This window comes from Acipenser ruthenus, chromosome 4, assembly GCF_902713425.1.
Source record: "Acipenser ruthenus chromosome 4, fAciRut3.2 maternal haplotype, whole genome shotgun sequence".
Classification (NCBI taxonomy): domain Eukaryota; kingdom Metazoa; phylum Chordata; class Actinopteri; order Acipenseriformes; family Acipenseridae; genus Acipenser; species Acipenser ruthenus.
In genome coordinates this window covers 26,042,203-26,064,268 of record NC_081192.1, presented here as the reverse complement: position 1 = coordinate 26,064,268, position 22,066 = coordinate 26,042,203, and the positions used below count along the sequence as shown (strand labels likewise).

Sequence of the window (22,066 nt, the reverse complement as noted above, 5' to 3'; positions counted from 1 at the left end):
ACATTTTTGGCGTTTTTAATCTTTGATGGTATTTCGTCTTGATCGCCCTTTGCTAGTAATGTACTAGTATTGAGCAAACAATCCACATTTTTTCACTGAATTGAAAGCTAAAAACTCTTAACTCTCACACCAGACGTAACGGCATGTCAAACTAGACCGCATGACAATACTGCGGTTTCTGACTGGCCATACATTCTGTATTTTGAAATGAACCAATAGTACTTAAATTACAATAAACTTTAATCGGGTCATTGAAACAAATAAATATCGACGCAGGCATGAACGCACACAGGAAATAAAATGAGTTAAAGACTAGGCGTTTAGTTTTTTAAAATGTCTTTTTTGTATCCTACACAGACTGCAGTAACCACCCAACTGTTTATATTACATTTAAACAACAGGGCTTATTTAAAATGTACATATTTAATATGTAAATTAGTCGTGTGTGCACTGAACGCTCTGTCACAGCTCGTCAGTCTGGTGTTAGCGATTAAACGTAGCTTACATGACAAAAGTTTGCAATGATTGGCAAGTGGTACTAAACAAAATGCGTTGTCTGCCATTTCAGAATTTTTCTCGAGTACCCCCAGGGGTACGTGTACCCCAGTTTGAAAACTGCTAGAAGAAACCACATTACCAACAGATACAGTATAATAGTAGTCGTATTTAAATACTGTTGTCCTGACTGGTAAATTCTTCCAGCTTCCCCTTTTATTTTAACAATTTCCATATAAAAAACGGCATTTTTATCTTGACATTTTTCATTCTTAGCCACCAAGTAAATATTTTGGACAGTTTTCAAAACAATTGTTGCTTTATTTTTACAACACACGTTGGTGTTGTTGATAAACACGTATATCTGCTTCAGGTTAAACGATAGGCCCGTGTTACACAGAACACTACAAATAAAATGTCAAATATACAATAAGTATTTCGTTGGTTTTGTGGATTTGCTATGTTTTTAACTTATTTTAATACTGCACATAATGATATGGTTTTGAAAATGCTACTTACCAAAACCATGCTGCACGTGAACTGTATAACATAATAATTTCCTTTATTCCGATTCCAGTGGTGTTTTCTCAATGCAAGATGTATTGTAGGCATACATACAGTGCCGTATAAAACCACATACTCTGTATATATATAATTTTATCATGCTCGTTATAGGCCTACTGGCGAAATGGTCAAGAGACAGTTGGTGCTTAACACATACGGAATAATTTTGGCCCTGAATTTTAGCATTTTTGGTCATAGAAAAGACACATTTTACATATTTTACAACGTTAACGTAGGCTAATTTTTTTTTTCTTAGTTAATGATGCGTTTTCGTTTCACAAATCTTCTGCACACAGTATTTTAAGCACAACTGTAATAACTTATATTTCAACAGTCACTGCCGAAGCTGATTACTTATTCTTTCAGAAGTAATGGTCGGGTGTAACAGGGATACGAGGTTATATTTGCGCAATACGAAACTGAGGCGCTGATTGGCTGACTGCATTTACGTCGCCTACCACGGGATGAGAACGTTGCAGAGTCAATGAATCGATGAGGCCGAGGCGCTGATCTGGTCAGCAGCAGTGACTATGGTTTGTTTAGCGATCCCTTCTTTTGAAGAAAGAGACGTTGTGTGTGTCTTTAACAAAAGGGATTTTTTTTTATAGTACAAACAGAAACGATCGTCACTAGTGACGATTCAACATTTTTTTTTGTCGTCACTTTCAAAAAACATTCGCAAATTACGAGAGTGACGAGCGACAGCGAAACCCCTGTTGACACATAACTGTTCTGCAGAAATAATTAATCACATCAAATTACAATGGATTAACCATTTGATTCACAGCATTGTTCCTGAACAGCAACATTGTTATATAGACAAATGCATTTGTCTAACCACAAACTACAACTTTAAATTAATGAACAAAACTGATAGTTAGGAGATCTACTCAACATGGAGATACACCTTGTGGAAATACACGTGTTTTGCGCTAAAGAGCAATGGGGCTCCATTGTGGGACCCTTGTTTCTCTCATTTCAACAACAGTTTTTACAGTTCCATTTAAATGGTTAAAAAAACAACAGTAAGCACAATATAATTTCTAGATGTACTAAGCAATCACACTTGCAATTCAGCATGTTAATGCAAAACCAAGAGAACATACTGCATTGTACACATGAACTGTAATTTCAATGTTTTACATTAGTGGCCGCGATCATTACTTCATTGTACATTTATGGATGAAGCACAAAACAGAGCTCTTCCAGGTTTAAAGCTGCCTCACTGAATACAGATTTCAAATACTTTCTGCATTAACATTCAAAACATACTGTAGCAATCTAGGATCTAAGTAAGAAAAAATAAGAAAAACATCAACAAGCAGCAAAACAGTTTTTAAACAAGTCTTCCTTGTCACAGCTTCTACGGTCACAGAAAGAGTCAAGCCAAAGCAAACGCAACTACAAGATATCTGTTCAAGCATTTCGAGACAGCCCTTTACATTTACCTGTCTGTCTTTGTTTCTTGATGTCAATGTAATCTTGTGATTTGTAAGCTACGTTTTGAGAAAAAAAGGCGTTATTTAAAAAATAAAATGATTTTTTTTTTTTTTTTTTTTAAATCAGAAAGTAATTTTTCATTGATATTGAAAACACGATTTCAGAAAAAGTTACTTACTGCCTGATTTTCCATTCGTGCAAATATGACATTCAGCATCTGGGTAAGAGTAGCCTTGGCTGTTGTTTGATTGATAAGATTCTTGCTGGCCAAGTAGATATTGTAGCATGTTCGTACAGCCTGCAAAACTGTTCCCTCGTGAATTTCTATCTGCTGAGAAGTTACTGCTGTAAGCAAAGCCTAGGAGATGGAACAAAAAACAATTTAAAACAATGTACACTAAAAGGTTTAATTTTTGCTGGAAAACTTACTAGTGTATTAAAAAAAAATGGTATCTGCATTTCTGTGCTAAACAATCAAAACATATTATTTTGTAAGGGTATGTACTGCCATATATACGTGCAGATCAAAAAGTGCACCCTTCTTAGGATGTCTCCTGGATATCCGCGTAATTAGTTGGCTAGAATATTACTCTAAACATATTTGTGAAATCAAAATCTCAGATAGGTCAAAATCTCTCAATCCCGTTGTCACACCAAGCGAAAGGAAGCAAACCTTTATAATCTGCAGCTGAACACCTTCATCGGTTTGCGGACCTTGAAAACAGCCACATATGGTCTCGATTATTCTATCAATTAATTTCTTTCCAGGTGCTGTGCTATCTGGGGCGCTTCCAGTGAGATGTCCATAAGCAATTAGTTTCTAAAAGATGGAAAGAGCTAAATGTTTATTCAAGAAACATGCACACACACAAAGGATATGTATCAAAGGTTATTAAGATACAGAGCATACTGTTCATATTGAAACAAGGATTGGTTTTTTTACAATATATTCATTACTTGCTGTTTATCTCTTGTGCAGTCTGTTTTACCATTAAGCTTTTACAAATAAAACTGTCTTTGGAAGGTATTTACTGCAGCCAGATGTTTGTTAAAAGATATACTGAACACGTTTATTATAAACCTCTAGTACTGCAATAAACAGAACAAACAAAGTAGGAATAGCTGAGCTTAAAGTATTTTAACTGTTTTAAAAAAAGTCAAATCTTAAAACATATTAGGGCCCACAATGTTCAATATAAGGATTCCTCTCTTTAAAAGTAAATAAAGCCTAGGGAAGACTTCCAGTAAAGGGGCGCTTACTTAGAACCTATAATACTTCAACTGTTTATTTATTTATTTTTTATTTCAACCACTTTGTCAGCAATAGGAAGCATTATTATTTTTCCTTCACTCTACAAAATACTACCCACGAGTATGTGTGAACATGGAGAATAACATGTAGCAAAATAGTATACACATTTGCCCCAATTGATCAAAGCTTTATTTTGCATTATTTTTGTGAAAGCAAATAAAATTATCAAATGTAATGAAATACAATGAATGTAATGCAGATAACAGTTCAATTTTAACCTTGGAGTGAATGGCTTTATTTTGATTTTATAATCCAAAACAGCAGGGATTTTTGTGAAAACTAAAATTAGGAGGGAAAACAAAAAATGTACATTCAAGTTCTTTCACCAGTAGTTAATGATTAGGCGTACTGACCTGTAAACAGTCTAGCGATGTGCTGACAATCCGGGGGCATTTGGACTGACATGCTAACTCAAAAGGCAAGAAGTACTTGTCTGCTTCAATAAAGTTTGCCTTTGATTTGAGTGGCGGCAGAGTGCCTGAGCTAGCCTTGGAATCTCCAGGGGGAGGACTAAAAAAAAAAGAAGAGAAAAAATAAGTTTGGATTAGCAAGGGTGGATTTAACTTGTGTCAACATTCAACACAGACACTTAGCTTTATATTTTCATGCTTTGGTGCAACATTTTATCCTTTTTAAATTATTATTTATTTCTTAGCAGACGCCCTTATCCAGAGCGACTTACAATTGTTACAAGATATCACATTATTTTTACATACAATTACCCATTTATACAGTTGGGTTTTTACTGGAGCAATCTAGGTAAAGTACCTTGCTCAAGGGTACAGCAGCAGTGTCCCCCATTGGGGATTGAACCCACGACCCTCTGGTCAAGAGTACAGAGCCCTAACCACTACTCCACACTGCTCCACACTAAATGTTTTTCTCTTGTCTGATCACTTGGTTGGCTGCATAAATGTAACAACCTTCATCAGAACATTTGAGTCTAACGCAGAGAAGGGTGATGGACTGGCAGACACAACACCACTTGCTGTCTCCAGTGTGGCACTTGAGTTGACCTTAAACATACTTACTAGTAATTAACAGGTCACTGCAAATCATCTTGAAAATTCTAGTACGATTGTTACTATATTTGCATTGTTTGTTCAAATGCCCGGTTACTTTTATTAGTAACTAATAAAAACGGATTTACCCAGCACAGCTGAGATGCAAGGATTCATCAGCAACAGAAGGGATATCAAAACAATTTGAACTGGGGACAGTAAGCTCCATTTAAGATTGTTGGCTGGCAAAACTTGATCAACCCAAACTGCTTTGATGAAGTGAACTAATTACTGTAGTACATCCATATACAAAAAGGAAGCAGGGGTCAAGAATATGCAACTTCTTTTTTCTTTGTTCTATGTTTTGCTTTCCATTGACCTTTTATGCAGATTGCAATAGAACCTGTGGCAGCCAAGACTTGCTATTGGATCACAATGAGCTTGATCTGAACCTCCTGGATTCATTAGTATATGGTATACAGCACTTATCAGTATCATATCAGAACATGACTTTAAGCTGGGTTTGGAAGGGGTAGTTTTTCATGAGTCCAAACCATAGGAGTAAGTTTTAATTATGGCGTCACTATCCTTAAAATGTTAAAAAAAAAAGTTCAAATGTTGTCCTTGGCTAAGAGCACTTACAGTAAGTACAGAAGTAATTCATGGCAATACCATTGTACTTTTTTAGATGTTAAGACAGTATCAATTCCATTTTTTTCACATATTAATATACTGTACAGTAATATAGTAAACAAACAATGATATGCCCTTATTCATTACATAAAACATACTAATTTAAATAAATAAGCCTTCATGTGAACAATTTAATATCAAGACATTACAATAGAATACATCCATGGATTTCTTTAAATAAATCATCTCTTAGCTGTCCTTCAGCAGGGCAAGATCAAAAGCAAAAAGTTTTTCCAATATTATAACAGCAAGAGAACATTCAAAGAGGAGGTAAAATGTCTAAGAGATACAAATGGCAAAATCATAGATGAAGAGAAAAGAATAGCAAAATGAACGCAGTAGGGATTCAAGGAAATGCATGCACATGGATTAGGGAGTGGTTAACATGTAGAAAACAGGAAGTACTGATTAGAGAAGAAACCTCAGAATGGAGCGAGGTAACCAGTGGAGTACTACAGGGATCAGTATTAGGTCCTCTGCTATTCCTAATCTACATTAATGACTTAGATTCTGGTATAGTAAACAAACGTTAAATTTGCAGATGACACAAAAATAGGAGGAGTGGCAAACACTTGCAGCAGCAAAGGTCATTCAAAACGATCTAGACAACATTCAGAACTGGGCAGACACATGGCAAATGACATTTAACCCTTTGCGGTCCTATGTCGGACCTGCTCTGACATTGTAATTATTCCTATCCAGTCCAATGTCGGATCCTGTCCGACATCATTAAAAAAACACAAAAAACGGGTTTCTGGTCGTTTTTTTCTCCGGAAAAAGCCGAGAAAACCACTCAATGGCCGAGTGGGAGCAACAGGAGCCGAGACAAGCCGAAAAAAAAAAAACAATAAAAAAGGGCTTATCTCATGAATAGTCATACTTGCCCCTGGCATCAGATAACAGCGGCTATAAGGAAACAAGCTGGCTGATACTGCATCAGCGCTTGGAGAATATCACTGACATTTGCAGAGCTTTTTTCAGATGTTATAGAAATAAAATAATGACTTGGATCACATTATTGAGGCGTTTGGTGATAAAACGAGTGATCAGGAGATGATTGATCGGTATGTATGACTATTATTATTATTATTTATTTCTTAGCATATGTGAAAGCTATAGCGAATGAAAGGGTGGGGCAGGGCTGGAGATGCCTAGTGAGTGCTTTGTTGATATGCAGGGCCTTTTAAACCCGTTTGACTGTGGAAAAAAAATACTTTTAAAACAGCGCGTCTAAAATTAATTGCGCATGTGAAAATAAATTGGACCTGAAGCGCCTGACACGCACTTAATAAATGGACTGTAAAGGGTTAATAGAGAAAAGTGTAAGGTACTTAACGCAGGCAATAAAAATGTGCATTATAAATATCATATGGGAGATATCTATGAAAAAGACCTAGGAGTTTATGTGTAATGTATTCATCTAGACAATGTGGGGAAGCTATAAAAAAGGCCAGCAAGATGCTTGGATATATTGTGAAAAGTGTTGAATTTAAATCAAGGGAAGTAATGTTAAAACTTTACAATGCATTAGTAAGACCTCATCTGGAATATTGTGTTCAGTTCTGGTCACCTCGCTACAAAACGGATATTGCTGCTCTGGAAAGAGTGCAAAGAAGAGCGACCAGAATTATTCCGGGTTTATAAGGCATGTCATATGCAGACAGGCTTAAAGAATTGAATCTATTCAGACTTGAACAAAGAAGACTATGCGGCGATCTGATTCACGCATTCACAATTCTAAAAGGTATTGACAGTGTTGACCCAAGGGACTTTCTCGACCTGAAAAAAGAAACAAGGAGTCATGGGTCACAAATGGAGATTAGATAAAGGGGCAAAGGGGAACAGAAAATAGGAGGCACTTTTTTACACAGAGAATTGTGAGGGTCTGCAACTAACTCCCCTGTAATGTTGTTGAAGCGAACACCCTGGGATCCTTCAAGAAGCTGCTTGATGAGATTCTGGGATCAATAAGCTACTGAGAACCAAACAAGCAAGGTGGGCTGAATGGCCTCCTCTTGTTTGTAAACTTCCTTATGTTCTTCTTAAATCAAAACACATACAGTCCTAACTAACAAAACAGGAACACAAAACTATCATACAAGAAAAAGCTCCAATTATTAAAACAGCAGCGCTTACCTTAGTTTTTCTGTTTCTTCTTTAATTTCCTCTGCGAAAAAAAGAAAAACGATAGACTATTACAAACAGCAAACATAGCATGTATTTAACAGCCAGCCAGCATATACTGTACTCCACAGTTATTCTATACATTACCACTGAGGTTTCATTTTAACATACAGTCCACAGTATAGGAGACAATGTGTTGTAGGCTTGGCTTCAAAGTTAACTATAGTACAACTAGATAAAATTCCCCACATAATATTATTGAAAGTGTTGGGGATCTGAGAATTGGTGGTAGCAGAGCAAGTCTCACACTGCTAAGCTTCCATCTACAGCTGTTGCTAGATCTGGCTCTGTCATTCCTAGAGACAGGCGAGCCATTATAGTATTCAACCAATCAAAAATCAAAAGCTCTACATCTACATATAAAACTGTATGCTCCAAACAGACAAGATTATATAGCACAGAGTTTCTTAATTAGCAGCCCACAAGAGCCTTCCTTTTGGCCCATTGTGTGTCAGCTGTCCATTACAAAAGCTGAAATTGCTGATACTCAAGGATTGTAATGTTGCCACTAACTACAGGGTATTTGTGTCCCCTAACAAGCTTTTTTTTTTTGGCAACATAACCTAATCAGGAACACGACAGCAGATTGGCCAGCTTTCATTCTGATGAGATTTCATTTTGGCATGCTTCACAAATCTCCGCCCATTTAGCTTAGTGCGATATGAAAACAGCGGTATGGAGTAATATTTTCTTTAGTGCGGAGAAACTATCTGAATATTCTTACAAACATTGCTGCACATTAATTCGGAGGCAAAAATCCACGTCTGTGTCTAAAATGGCAAGTGATGTGTGGTATTAACACAACATCAACAAAGTGATGCTTCAGATTTGGCAAGTGAGTCAGAATCAGGGGATACAGATGCAGGTAATCCACATCGCTCGAAAATGCTTCACACTTTCCAGACACTGGCCAAACTAGCAAGGTAAATGTTACGTATAGTGATCAACGTTTTGCTTTGTTGTGATCCTATTTTCTGTTATGAGAAAAGTAATAAACGAAAACCAAAATGGTGAGCTTTTATCTTTTCTTTTTGCAACGCCCCCTTTACCACTTATTTCTTGAAGAGTTTATTTAAGTTAAATTTGACAGTTTTCACTTGTGTGCACAGCTTAAAAAAAAACAAAAAAACCCAGTAATGCTATTACTTTATGACAATGTGTTATTTGCCACTTTGTTTATTGCGAAGAAACTACAATGGCAGGGATCAGACATTGTATCATTGTAAGTAGTTTTTATGACACGTATTAGTTGATTGGTGCAAGTGTAGTGTTACAAAGTTCTGTTAATGTATGTAAAGTATGATTCGCTAGTCAGCTTTTCATAACCATTTAAACAACCCCCCCCATCAGTACTCACATCTTGAGCACCCTGTGGCCCCCCAAGGTTTGGACATTGCCTTATCAAGCCCACCAGAGAATGTAGTTGAGTCCCCCTGGTGTAGCACTTTCTTTTTATTATTATGTTCAATAGACACCAGCTGGAATGGTTCTGAACTGCTGTTGCTTTTGGTTTGCCTGGGAGGTACTGTAGGCCCGATCTGTAGTCTAAATTACAACCTGCTCTGCAGAGTGAACAGTGCAAGCATGAATGCCAAATTTACATTCTAATGCATGAAAGCTGTAAAGAATTTAGAATTTAAAAAGACAAAGAAAAAAAAGTCTAGTTCCACGTGTTTAGTATTACAAGGAGCCTTTTAAAAAACAGTGACATTTAAAAGTTCAATTATTTTACTGCTAACAGTCGATTCAAATGACAAAAAACCCTAATATTTGATACGTTATGTCTTCAGTAGTAATTCTATATTATGCTCCAGATGATTATAACAATGTAATTCTGAATCCAGCAGACACCGTTTTTCAATGTCTGTGTTCCATAAAAAGCTCTACATTCCCATTACTAAAAAAATAGCTTGAGGGCAATACTCAGAAATAACACACCTGGTTTCAATTTGAGAGTCGGTCAATTTGAGGCAAAAAAAAGCTCTCTCCTTCTCATGAGATGAGAATGATTTATTATTCATAAGGACCTGAGCCCATATCATATATCTCAGAGTCTATATCATATATCTGCTTCTAATTAAAATGGCGAGCAACAAGGCAACTGCATTAATAAAAAAAAAAAATAATAATAATAATCATATAATTAATACTTAAATACGCTATTTAAAAGCTTGAATATTCCCTGGGATATTTTTTTTGTGAATGTAGCCTCTGCTGCACACACACACACAATCAATCCCAACCACTCCTTCATTATTTTCATAAGGAAAATAAACTTGACAAACCACTGAGCTACAGTATGGTACATGTACCCTACCAGAATTGATTACACTTACAGTAACGTTGTTTCAGTTTTATTAGCCAGAGTAGACTACAGGTACACTACCACATTCCAGGCAGGTTATTTTTGACAATGTGGTAACAAATGTCAACATGATCATACAAATTAATAGAAAAACATCGAAAATACTGTACAGTAACACGACAGTATCTGTGGAGGCTCCTTAGGAGGCAAGGGAGGATGTGCCTCCTCAATTTCAAAGTGAAATAAATAAATGCTGCTACTATTTCATGTATTATGCACTTTCCACTATATTTAATGTACTATTTCTTAGAGAAGCAAATGTTTATTTGTTTTATTTATTTTTTTACAATTAAGAAGCTCTAAGAAACCAAGCAAACCTTGCTGTTGTGAAGTTACGGTTTTAGTAATTGCAAACCTACAAAATTGGGAAGGTGTTTCAGCATAAAATGTTCAATATGTACTTAATGAGCACGAATTACATACATGCAAGTCTCTGCACAGTGCTACACCTAGAATTGCCAGTTTATTAAAGTGTTAAACAAACAAAGAAAAGCAAGTACCGTTCTTTAGAAGGTAATTATTCCCAAGTAAGGCAGTTCAAAATACTTGCCATGTCAAAAGCACTGTTTTACTATATAAAAAAAGCAAATGCAAAGACATATTTTTTTGCTGAATAAAACAATTTCCAGTTGTTTCTTGTTTTATACCATTAAATGGTCTTATTGCTCTAAGAAATTGTGTCTTTGCCTTTGTGCTTGCTTCTAAATATGGTCCATTGAGTTAGATGGCAAAACAATAATGTAAAACAATAATGGAACTGCTACTAGTGCAACAAGTCATTTCTTAATATTCAGGCAAGTTTTACACTTGCTTCGGATCGGGTACATTATTTATATCTTTAACCAGGGCTGACAGTGCGCAGAATGGCGGGGAGAGTATAAGCAAACAGTTTAATTACCTTAAGACTCAGGTGTGTGCCTTTAATGTAAGATTATTGTTCTTATTTATACACAAATAAGCTTGCTTAACTTGAAAAAATCCTACTTGGTTTGCTTGAATGAGTAGTACACAACAAGTTTCAACATGAAAGCTGAAAATTAATTAATAAACAATAAGTTTTTAATGAAAAAACAAACAAACACATTTCTAAAGTAAAAACAGGATTGTTAATTTGCAATACCACTGCTTCAGATTATTACCAGTGCTTCATAGCAGTAACATTTAATTTAGAGTTGTTGTTGAACCCGTTCATGGCCCCGCAGCAACATGAACCTACTAACGTCCTTGTTTAAAAAAATATATATATAAATAACCGCCTGAATATAATTTAATTAATTGAGAATAAAACAAACTAAACTAACAATTACCTAGCCTATATTTAATTAATCATTTTTTGTAGTATCCAAACTGCCCAGCATCTTCCGTTGCAGTCACACCGCTGGCAACGTTAGCTGTTGTAAATAGTTCATATGGTGGGTCAAACCAATGTTTGTGTAGGGGACATTTTACTGTGGGTATTTATTTATTTATATATTTATTTATTTTTATTGTTTGACTTATGTCGTCTTATGAATTACTTTTTTTTTGTTTTACATTTTAAACCGTTTATAGGCAAAACCATAAGAAAACACAGAATAATAGTGTTTAAACTGAGCAAAAAAAGGCAAAATATACAGTGTGCCTCCCCTGTGCGCTATGGGTTAGGTGCCTATGGTCTCAATCAAGTTAGAGTTCAACAGGAGAAAAATATACTAAAAGGTCACAAGTCATCAAGTACGTGGGAAAACATTACAGTTTTCTATCCCCCAGATTTTTTGGGCATTTCTACACGAATCATAGGAATGGAACTGGGAGAGGCCATTTTGACAGAATTCCATCAACAGACAGAGTTAAAATGCATTTTCCACCAATTACTGAAAGCAACAGGAATGCTCAGTGAATACATCTAAATTGAAATGAAATGAAAATGAACGATGAGTTTTAAAACAAAGAAATAAACCATAATATCCTACAGTGATCAGAAAATACCATTATTTAACTGAAACTGTTTATTATTATCTGCGATGGACTGGCGTCCTGTCCAGGGTGTAGTCTTGCCTTGTGCCCTGTGTATGCCGGGTTAGGCTCCGGCTCACCGCGACCCAGTAAAGGAGTAAGCGGTTAATGATAATGGATGGATGGATGTTCATTATTATTATTATTATTATTATTATTATTATTATTATTTATGTATTTATTTAGCAGACACCCTTATCCAGGGCGACTTACAATTGTTACAAGATATCACATTATTTTTACATACAATTACCCATTTATACAGTTGGGTTTTTACTGGAGCAATCTAGGTAAAGTACCTTGCTCAAGAGTACAGCAGCAGTGTCCCCCACCTGGGATTGAACCCACAACCCTCCGGTCAAGAGTCCAGAGCCCTAACCACTACTCCACACTGCTGCTTATGCAGTGCAAATGTTCTGAACAACAGTACATTTACAGTAGGACAGGCACACATGCTCAAATTAATTGTTCAGTGTTGAACTATACTCTATTTCTGAACTGCCCAGCCCTACAGTAAAGGGATCATTGCCTGTGGAATGCCAGCTAAGACACAGGGGTTACAGACTGCAGTGTGTACAACACACAGGAAATGGACAGAATTACAAAATGACAGAAACTATTTCATACTATTGGTAGTTCATACTGTAAACGAGCTAGATTTTCTTTCTTTTTCTATTTTTTTTTTTTTTAACACTTTCAACACTACAGACCTGTAAAACAGGGCTAGGAAAAAGAACTCACAACATGAGTTTACTCGTGCAGACATGGATAAATGACTACAATCAACAATACAGACCAACTACAAGTGTACTTTGCAATGACACAGTGTTTTCATGTACTGTAGACACAAACCATTTACTGAAGTTGATTTAAAAATGTTAGTAGCAGTGTGGAGTAGTGGTTAGGGCTCTGGACTCTTGACCAGAGGAGTGTGGGTTCAATCCCCAGTGGGGGACACTGCTGTTGTACCCTTGAGCAAGGTACTTTACCTAGATTGCTCCAGTAAAAACCCAACTGTATAAATGGGTAATTGTATGTAAGAATAATGTGATATCTGTATAATGTGAAATAATGTATAATGTGATATCTTGTAACAATTCTCTTGACCGGAGGGTTGTGGGTTCAATCCTGCTGTACCCTTGAGCAAGGTACTTTATCTAGATTGCTCCAGTAAAAACCCAACTGTATAAATGGGTAACTGTATGTAAAAATAATGTGATATCTTGTAACAATTGTAAGTCGCCCTGGATAAGGGCGTCTGCTAAGAAATAAATAATAATAATAATAATAATAATAATAATAATAATAATAAGCCTTAAACAAATGTAAACCTGCCCTCTTTGACCCAATGAGTGCCTAGATCTACAGTAAAACTGGCTCTGAAGACAGGATTAGCTTTAATTGCAGTACAGGTACTGTAGCAATCGCTGAGACTGCTCCAATAGTATGCAGTCATCAGTTGAGTCGGTAGAACGAACATGTCACCCAGTATTGTACCTTCATACTCTACTCTAATACAGTAGCACAATTTTCACTTCTACAGTTGAACTTTCATACGGTAATATGTTCTCTTAATGTTGAAAGTGTGGTGGTGGATTCAATGCTCTCTTTTCTGGACAAAGAAAAAAGCCTCCCTTTCTAGTTAAAAAAAATAAAATAATCGTCAGCAAGTGTTCATTCTCAAAAGAAGTAGGGGCTCAGGGAATTTACAAACAATATTCCTTCAAGATCTACAGCACATTTACTTTAGGTTAAAAAGTTGTTTAAAGCTCCACACATTCACATGTAGTAACTAGGTACTTTATTTAACACTACTGTGGCTTCCTCTGACAAAAAAAAAAACTAATTAGAATGTGTATAATTATGTATGTTTTTTAATCTAGGTGATGGAAGGGTAATCCAGAATAGGGAGAAAACGTGTATGATGCCCTGTGGCTCCAATCACAGGAATGAAGGCACACCTCCATCAGTTTTAAAAAAACAATCAATTTCCCAGGGTGCAGTGTCTTGTTTGTTATCACACTTAACTTCTGCTGTACATGTGGGTTAGAGACTGTTGAAAAATAATGTCAAATGACTTGCACAAGGGGACAGTGACACAGTGGCTGAGTAGATATTTACAAATGCTTTTCACTTAACTCTTTAACTCACCAAGTTAAACTATTGTATACATGCAAGTGAAAACCACTCCTGGAGGCAGCATAAAGGAATATCTGCTAGAAAGTATCCTGAGGGCATCAGATGATTCAAGGGCATTTGCCAAGCACTGCCACCTTTCACTTCCCGAGCTCAGCAACTCTACAAAATCAACCCACCCTGTCCCTAACCCAACCCCAGCGCTAAACATAACCAATAAACCTTTGTGGTCCTATGTCGGACCAGGTCCGACATTACAATTTTCCCTTTCCGGTCCAATGTCGGACCCTGTCCAACATCATCAAAAAGACGTATAAAAAAACAAGGGGGCGGATCTGAGAAATACAGATAGCCCCGGCACCACAGAGATAACACGGACATAAACAAACAAGATAGCTGCTTCTGCATCCAGCGCTCAAAGAATATTACAGACATTTGCAGAGCTTTTTGAGATGTTTAATAATAAAATAATGACTTGGATCACATTATTGAGGAGTTTGGTGATAAAACAAGTGATCAGGAGATGATTTATCAGTATGCACGACTATGAAGAGATACGTGAAAAATACAGTGAACAAGGGGTGGGGCGGGGCTGGAGATGCAGTACTGAGTGTCCTGTTGATATGCAGTGCCTTTTAAACCTGTTTTACTGTGAAAAAAATACTTTTAAACAGCGCGTCTAAAATAAACTGCACGTGTGAAAATAAATTGGACCTGACACGCATGAGACGCGCTGAATAAATGGACCGCAAAGGGTTAAAAATCATCTGATGCCCTCAGTGGATATTCCTTTGTGCTGCCTCCTGGAGGTGAAAGGTAAGCAGGCTTATTTGGGGGCACACCCTTTAGCCCGACTAGTCCTACTAGGGATGGGACGGTATAAAATTTGCACGGTATGATAACCATTAAATAAAACACCTTGGTAACCTTAATATCACGGTATACAGTACATCATGCAAGTTATAAAATAAGGCTTAAAAAATGACGAAAGACTAATGTAAATCACTTGAATTACTGTAATTCACAAAAATAAAACAAACAAATCAAACTTCCTTTCATGGAATGATTTAAACATTTTTTATGTAGTATTTTACTATGCCAAATAACTTGGTACGTTTCTTTTTTATGAAGACAATCAGAATTAAGAAAAAAAAGAAAAAAAAAACTAAAGTTGTACACTCTCAATGTTATACTACAGCAGTATTAAGATCTATTATTTGCTCAAAATGACATGGTGCTGTACTTTGTTAAAACATTTTAACGTATAAAATTAATTAAATAAATAAATAAATAAATAAATACATACATACATACTTTGTTTAGCTGATGGTAAATAGAATTGGAAATGATCAGTCTTACTGCTTAAAACACAGACATGTACCACAGGTTATTATTTAAGAGCAGAGATTAGTTGTTTATTGTTTCAACTGGATAAATAAAATATGTATAGCAAAAATAATGTATTTTAATACTAAAACGTGTTATTGGATTTATTATACAAGGAGTTTGTAAAAAAAAGATTTCTTCACTTACCTAAGAAAATTGGAATACTGTTATAACTTGTTTAAACAAAGCTACGTTGATAATAAGTAGGCTATCCTGCTGCAGTCGTGGGTCTGCGCTAATTTTATTTGAGACATGGTTGTGTTCTTAGATTTCCGCAGTTCTGTACAGTGCTGCACAGAAATCTGTGCAGATTCTGCATAGCCCAGCTCAGCTTTGAAATGTTACTGCGGGAGGCTTGCTGCGGCTGTGAACCAAAGGGACGATGCAGATGTCATGAGTGACCTGTTAATCGTAATGCAAATAACCACTAAAACTACTGCTGCCACCTTGTTAGCGGAGACGAACGACATTTTATCACTATACAATGAAGCCGTGAACAGCCTTGTCAACGCTATACTAAATAAATAAATCAATTATTTAAACAAACATAATGTATAAAATCTGTGATAAGTGATGTATAACTTTACAATAAAGTTAATGTTAATCAATTACATTAAACTGACTGTTGATAATCCAGACAGAAAAAAGAATGTTGAAAATGTGTGCTGCGCTGCAAGGTATGGAGAAGGCGTTTCTCTAAAAGCTGCGTGTGACGTCAGAAAGACACCAGCCAAGAGAAGCTGGCGCAGCAAGCTCTGGGTAACAGAAATCAGCAATTGAAAAGTGTATTCTGTATCATTGACAGTTTCCTTCAAAATCATTATCAAAATACAGTATCCGTTCACAAAAAGATCTTCCTCAGACACTTTGCTAAGGTTGCAAGTACCATTGCTTGATTTAGAAGAAGTGTGTTTGCAGTTGAAAAAATGCGTTAACCGGTGTATAAAGAAATTACGGTGTAGAATAAAAGGAATGGTATTAATACCATAAAGTACCTAAACCGCGGTAAACCGAAAAACCGGTATACTGACCCATCCCTAAGTCCTACTGGCTCATTGTATAAATGTGATTTCTTTCATCACTTAAAAAGGAACATATCTGTGGAGGATGTCAGGTTCATTTGATCCGTTAGATTTCCATGGAGAGGACACGGATTCCTACAATGGAAATCCTGGACTAGATTCCACTATAATACGACAGCCCTCACCCCCAAAACAAAGAAACATTACAAGAATGTTGATGAATGGCCAGAATGAATTAGTTACAGTGTGGACAAAGTGTATGGCATTGCTCCTTGACATCCCGGTACAGAGAGGGTTAAGGCGTAAGACAATTTCAAGTTTCAGGATCAAGGTCTCAGGTACAAGGTCTTTTCTAAATTATGGAAACCATTTCAAGTTAAAGACCAAAATAATGTCATATTATATGAATTTCCCATGCTGTTTTGTTTTTATAGTCTGCTGTTTAAGAGAGTGATCTTAAACAAGTGTAAGCCTACTATAGGATTACATATTCAGGACAGAAATAAGATTGATTAATGTACAACTGTCTGTCTGGAAAACATCCAAATTTAAATACAAATTTAGACTACAGTATTTTAATACAAGCATTAGCAGTTAGAAGTGTAGAAATTGCATTAAGCAAAACTGGGGATGGTACTTACATTAATGCACAAGACAAGAATTGAGCTAGTCTTAATTAATGCAATGGGGTCATTCCACACCAACTCAACCAGAAAAGGGACATTTTGTTGCCTGTCCATCTCAGATTTTCCTAGAAAAATTCACCTGGGAGTTGTCTGACATGCTGAGTTCAGAAATGATAGTCATTATTTTTTTTCCCCTTTGACCAATTTAGATGCTACCATCATGTGTAGCATCTCGTTCTACTCGTATTGAATAGGGCACCCTACTCACTTCTGGCAAATTGCCAGGCGAGGGGTAACTGATGAGTTTTATTCGAACTTCAGGCTAACCTTGTAGGGGATGTGGTTCCTAGAATGTAAGTATTGCTGTAAGACCCTTATGTACTAGTCTTCCAAATTCTGTGAAAAAAAAAATTGGTTTCAAGTCCCACCACTGGTCATTAAACCCCCTTGAAAATTGAATTTTTGCTATTTGTACCAAGTTTAGGTCATAATAACTTGCATGGGGGGGGGGGGGACTCCAAAAAATCACAAATCTAACATACTGTACAGTCAGATAGTCTGTACAGTATACTGTCTGAAATATGGCAGGTGGGTCAGCAAATACTGATTAAACCATATCATCTCAGAACTGCCCATTATTTTAGACCAGTGGTACTCAACTCTGGCCCTCGAGATTAATTCCAGTCCTGGTCTTTATTCCAAGCAGGTCCTAAATTAGTTTATTGCCTCTTAACAGCTTCAATTAACTACATTAGAACATGCTTGGAGTAAAAACCTAGACAGGATTGGATCTTGAGGGCCACAGTTGAGTGCCACTGATTTAGAGTATACCCAGTGACGGAGGTACTTCAGTACAACTGGTTTAGACTATGAAATTACAGTGCAGTTATTATTTCTATTTTTATTTTTACTTTATTTACGAGCCAGAACGAGAGCTGGGGTTGAATCTTTATAAATGTTGTATTTATATGTTTACCATGAGAACAAATTGGAATATGGCAGCCACATTAGTTCAGAGGTCATATTCCAGGTCACTGCCCAAGGAACATTTGTGAAAAAAATGTTTCAAGGTAACAGTTGATGCAAAGTCATATGCTTCTATTTTAAATCTAATTTAGATTTTAATCAAGACGAACAACCCACAGAAAAAACACACCAAGATGGTTTCTGTTGGGATCTCTATGACAAACTGAGAATGGGTGTCACTGTGTATACAGTATGAATAGAAATGAAAAACCTTAAACCTAATCTGATAAAAAAAAAAAAGTATGAATGTGCAGTGCTGTGTGGTACACACCCTGAAGCAACATTTTCTCAACAATGTATTAGGTTTGCATCTCTAAATACAGTAAACATATTGTGGTAAAGTAATTAAATCAACTAAAAAATATACAGTAATAAAATTCCTGCAACCACATCTGCCTACTGTTTCAAACAAACATTCAGCACCAACCAGTCGTCAAGAAGAAAACAAAAATATATTGAAAATAAAAAATAAGTACCAGTAATTGAATTCTGATTTAATCTAATTAGAACATTACTACTGTCTTTATGATTTAATCTAATTAGAACATTACTACTGTCTTTATGGTCACTTGAAATACTGGTCTCAGAATCCACTGTATTACAATAAATACATAAAGAAATATTAAAATATGGAGCACATTTGATATTCAGATCAGCCTTAAATAAAACACATCCTGTCCAGAGCCTGCGCATGACACAGCTTTAAATCGTTTTTATCTGTGCTTGACTTAGACACAATCAAAGCAATTCTTAGGCATGTCTGTCATTGTGTGTGAATTTCCAATACAGTATCATGCACAGGAAAGTCAACTGAAATAAGGGTTTGAATAGAAAATGTACTCTAGCATTCATCTTTAAGCTTTTCTAATACCACTGCCAAAACAGTTTTGAATTAATAAATACGGAGGCAACATCAATAAATTACTATATCAGCATTATTCATGTTATCCTTCACACACTTCTAAAGAAAACATAACACAGGGAATTTCATGTCATACCATGTATCTACAATATGCAAATGTTAACTTGCAATATGTATACAGCTTGCAGTGAAATTAGGGCTGATTTCAACTATAGTCAATTACTATAGACTACAGAACGGCACACACTATACAAATTAATTGTAATGAAAGGTTAATTAGCAATTACAATCCATTTCAGATCACATGCTGTCAAACAGCAATTATACTAAAGGTCTCAAAAGTCTTAAAATCTCTGTTGGCTACCAAATTGATTCTCTGTGTGTGAGAGAATACAACCTGTAATTGAATTTGAATTTCTGTACTGCTGCAATACATAGCAGTAAAATAACTGCAAAAACCCTTTCTGTAAAATATGAGTGTGTATGTGAAAAATAACAAGATTTTTCCAATGGTGATACAATGCATAGAATGTTTTCTGATATGCTTCCCATACCTCTCTGGGCTTTTCTGTGCTTTCACTATGCTTTATTAGACTTTGCTATGGTTTTACTATGGGAAACTTTGATAAAGGTTTTGCGTACTGTAGTTTCTCCATAAAAATCTCACTCATATTGGGTTTTGGAAACAAGAGCAAAAATATTCAGTATTAAATTAGCTCAGTTGTGATCAGAGGTTCTCAAAATGGGGGTTGCAGGGATGTCTGAAGGCGGTTGTAAAGGATTTGGACTACTCCTTCCTCATATCTGTGGGTCCCGCCTATGTCTTAACATAACCAGGAGTTACTTAGTTACAGACATACCACCGTTTTTGGAGGTTACGCGCTAAACTGTGAAGGGTGAGTCTCTTTAGAATTGGGTATGATAATTATGCGGTCCTTTCCTTGACATTTCTCACTGATTATTCTGACAACTATAAATGAGAGGAGTCAATCAATGAAGCAAAGAAGAGTTCACCTCATATGAAAACGTAAAGCTTTTTTGTGGGTGAGTTTCAGTATTAGCGAACTACATTGTATAATAATATGGTTCGGTTTTTGAAAAAGCCTGCTTCTAAGACGTGAGCATTGAAGTCATGTTTCAAAAATATCCGTGACTAACCCGTAAATGCAGTGTGTTCTTTGTGGTGAAATACGTGCTCATGAAAGTATGAAGCCTTAACAAATGCGCCATCATTTACAAAACAAGTAGGGATGGGAATTTTAAACGTTTTAAATGTATAAACACTAAAGAAGTGGTAAAACGTTTAACAATATGCTAGACGAATAACCGGTCAAGTGACAAATGTCACCAAATGCATATTTTTTTATGCATTAATTTAAGTAATTTATCATCAGTAGTCTGTCGCGTATGAGACTGCTCTAGTGCCACAGTAAGGGCTGATATTATGAATAGGAAGGGGTTCGGCAAGTGCCTCCAAGTAGCTTTTCTAATTGGTGCAAAAGAATGATAGACACTGGGGCGGGTTTTATTCTCGGTCGATCTGGAGTTTGTTCTACATTTAAAATGGTATCTCTAAACAAAGGAAGCCACGTTTGGAAGTATTTTGAGGAACGGACAAGAGAACCATGGTATGTAAATAATTATGCCAAACAAAATTGCAGTACCACAAAAACACAAGTTCAATGCATCACAGTTTGAAATGAAAACATTCAGAATTATTGTGGATGGAGTTACTGATGGCAATAAAAAGCAAACATCCATAACAACATTTGCTATAGATTTGGCCGAACATTGGGCATGATCACGTTATCCCCTATGAGCATAGTGCGTGTGAATCGTGAATGCAGCAGTTTTGAAATCGATGTAAGATTATCCCAATACTGTGCCGACCCATAAAACAATAACAGCGAGGCTGGAAAAACTTAAAGAAAATCGTGCTGCAGCTGTTCATACAAAACTTTCAAAAGGGAGAAAAAGTTGCAATTACCACAGACTCATGGACCCCATTCCCCAATCTTCCCATAGGTGGAAGGGTTTTTTCACTTGAAATTGTTCTGTAAGCTTTTGGACCGAACGGCCGTTTATGTTTAGTACAATTTTTATTTGTATGTTGGAACTACTGCACTAAAGTAAAGGACCCCTGAGACACACTTCAAACAGGCAGGCCAGGCATCTCTTTTCACAATTTAATGTAAAGTTGTTTGGATACATGAATTTGAATACTTTACATTACTTTGTAATACTTGACCATATACAATTAACTGCACAAGAAGGCAAACATTATATTAATGACTTAATACATTACTTGATTGTGAGTTAATTTAGCATTTAAAATAGGACTTCTGGCAGTGTTTGGGAGGTTTATGTACACTAGTACAGTATGTAGAGGAGAGTAGCGTTTGATTCGAGTAGTCGGAAATTGTAATACTCAAGTTCTCGTCTCGAGCAACAATAGATCAAAAAAACGTAATTGGTTTGTTGTTGTTAAATGAACCTTTAAGAAACACACCTATTCTAAAAACATTACATTATCTGAAAATGTGTTCAATATGTATATAGCAGGGTTCTCCCCAGGAATTCTGTACAGCCGGGCAGCAGAACATTATAGCCAGGAGCACTTACAGAAAAAGAAACTTGCCTTACCTTAAATATATAATACAACAAAGAATTTAAATAATGTGGTGTCTTTCGTTGACTATATCTGGTTGCGCTTTTTTATGTTGTACATTTTCTTTTTCATTACTGTTTTTTATTATGGTAAATTACAGTGCTTATTTATGCACTCTACGATTTGACTGGGGAAAGAAAAAACGTAGGTTTATTGGAGTTCAGAAGAAAAAAAAACGGTAACCTTTTCACTTCCTTTTTAGCTTAATTATTGAGCTTATTGCTTCATTTAAATTGTTTTCTTTGTTAAGTTTTCAGGGCATTTTGTTAATGCACATCTATATTTGTTTTT

General features: G+C 36.0%; 1 protein-coding gene across 2 annotated transcripts in view; it reads right to left on the bottom strand.

Annotated features, from left to right (window-relative positions):
* LOC117400211 (brefeldin A-inhibited guanine nucleotide-exchange protein 1) overlaps positions 1-22,066 on the bottom strand; it is an 86,890-nt gene that overhangs the window by 47,588 nt on the left and 17,236 nt on the right. Inside the window, exons 2-6 of one of the 2 annotated variants that reach the window (XM_033999784.3) lie at positions 7,642-7,672; positions 4,165-4,321; positions 3,173-3,319; positions 2,678-2,857; positions 2,508-2,555 (exon numbers count right to left, since the gene is read on the bottom strand). In XM_033999784.3, coding sequence (XP_033855675.3) covers positions 2,508-2,555; positions 2,678-2,857; positions 3,173-3,319; positions 4,165-4,321; positions 7,642-7,672 — 563 coding nt within the window. The remainder of the gene's footprint in view (positions 1-2,507; positions 2,556-2,677; positions 2,858-3,172; positions 3,320-4,164; positions 4,322-7,641; positions 7,673-22,066) is intronic. The other variant, XM_033999785.3, reaches the window with a different exon arrangement.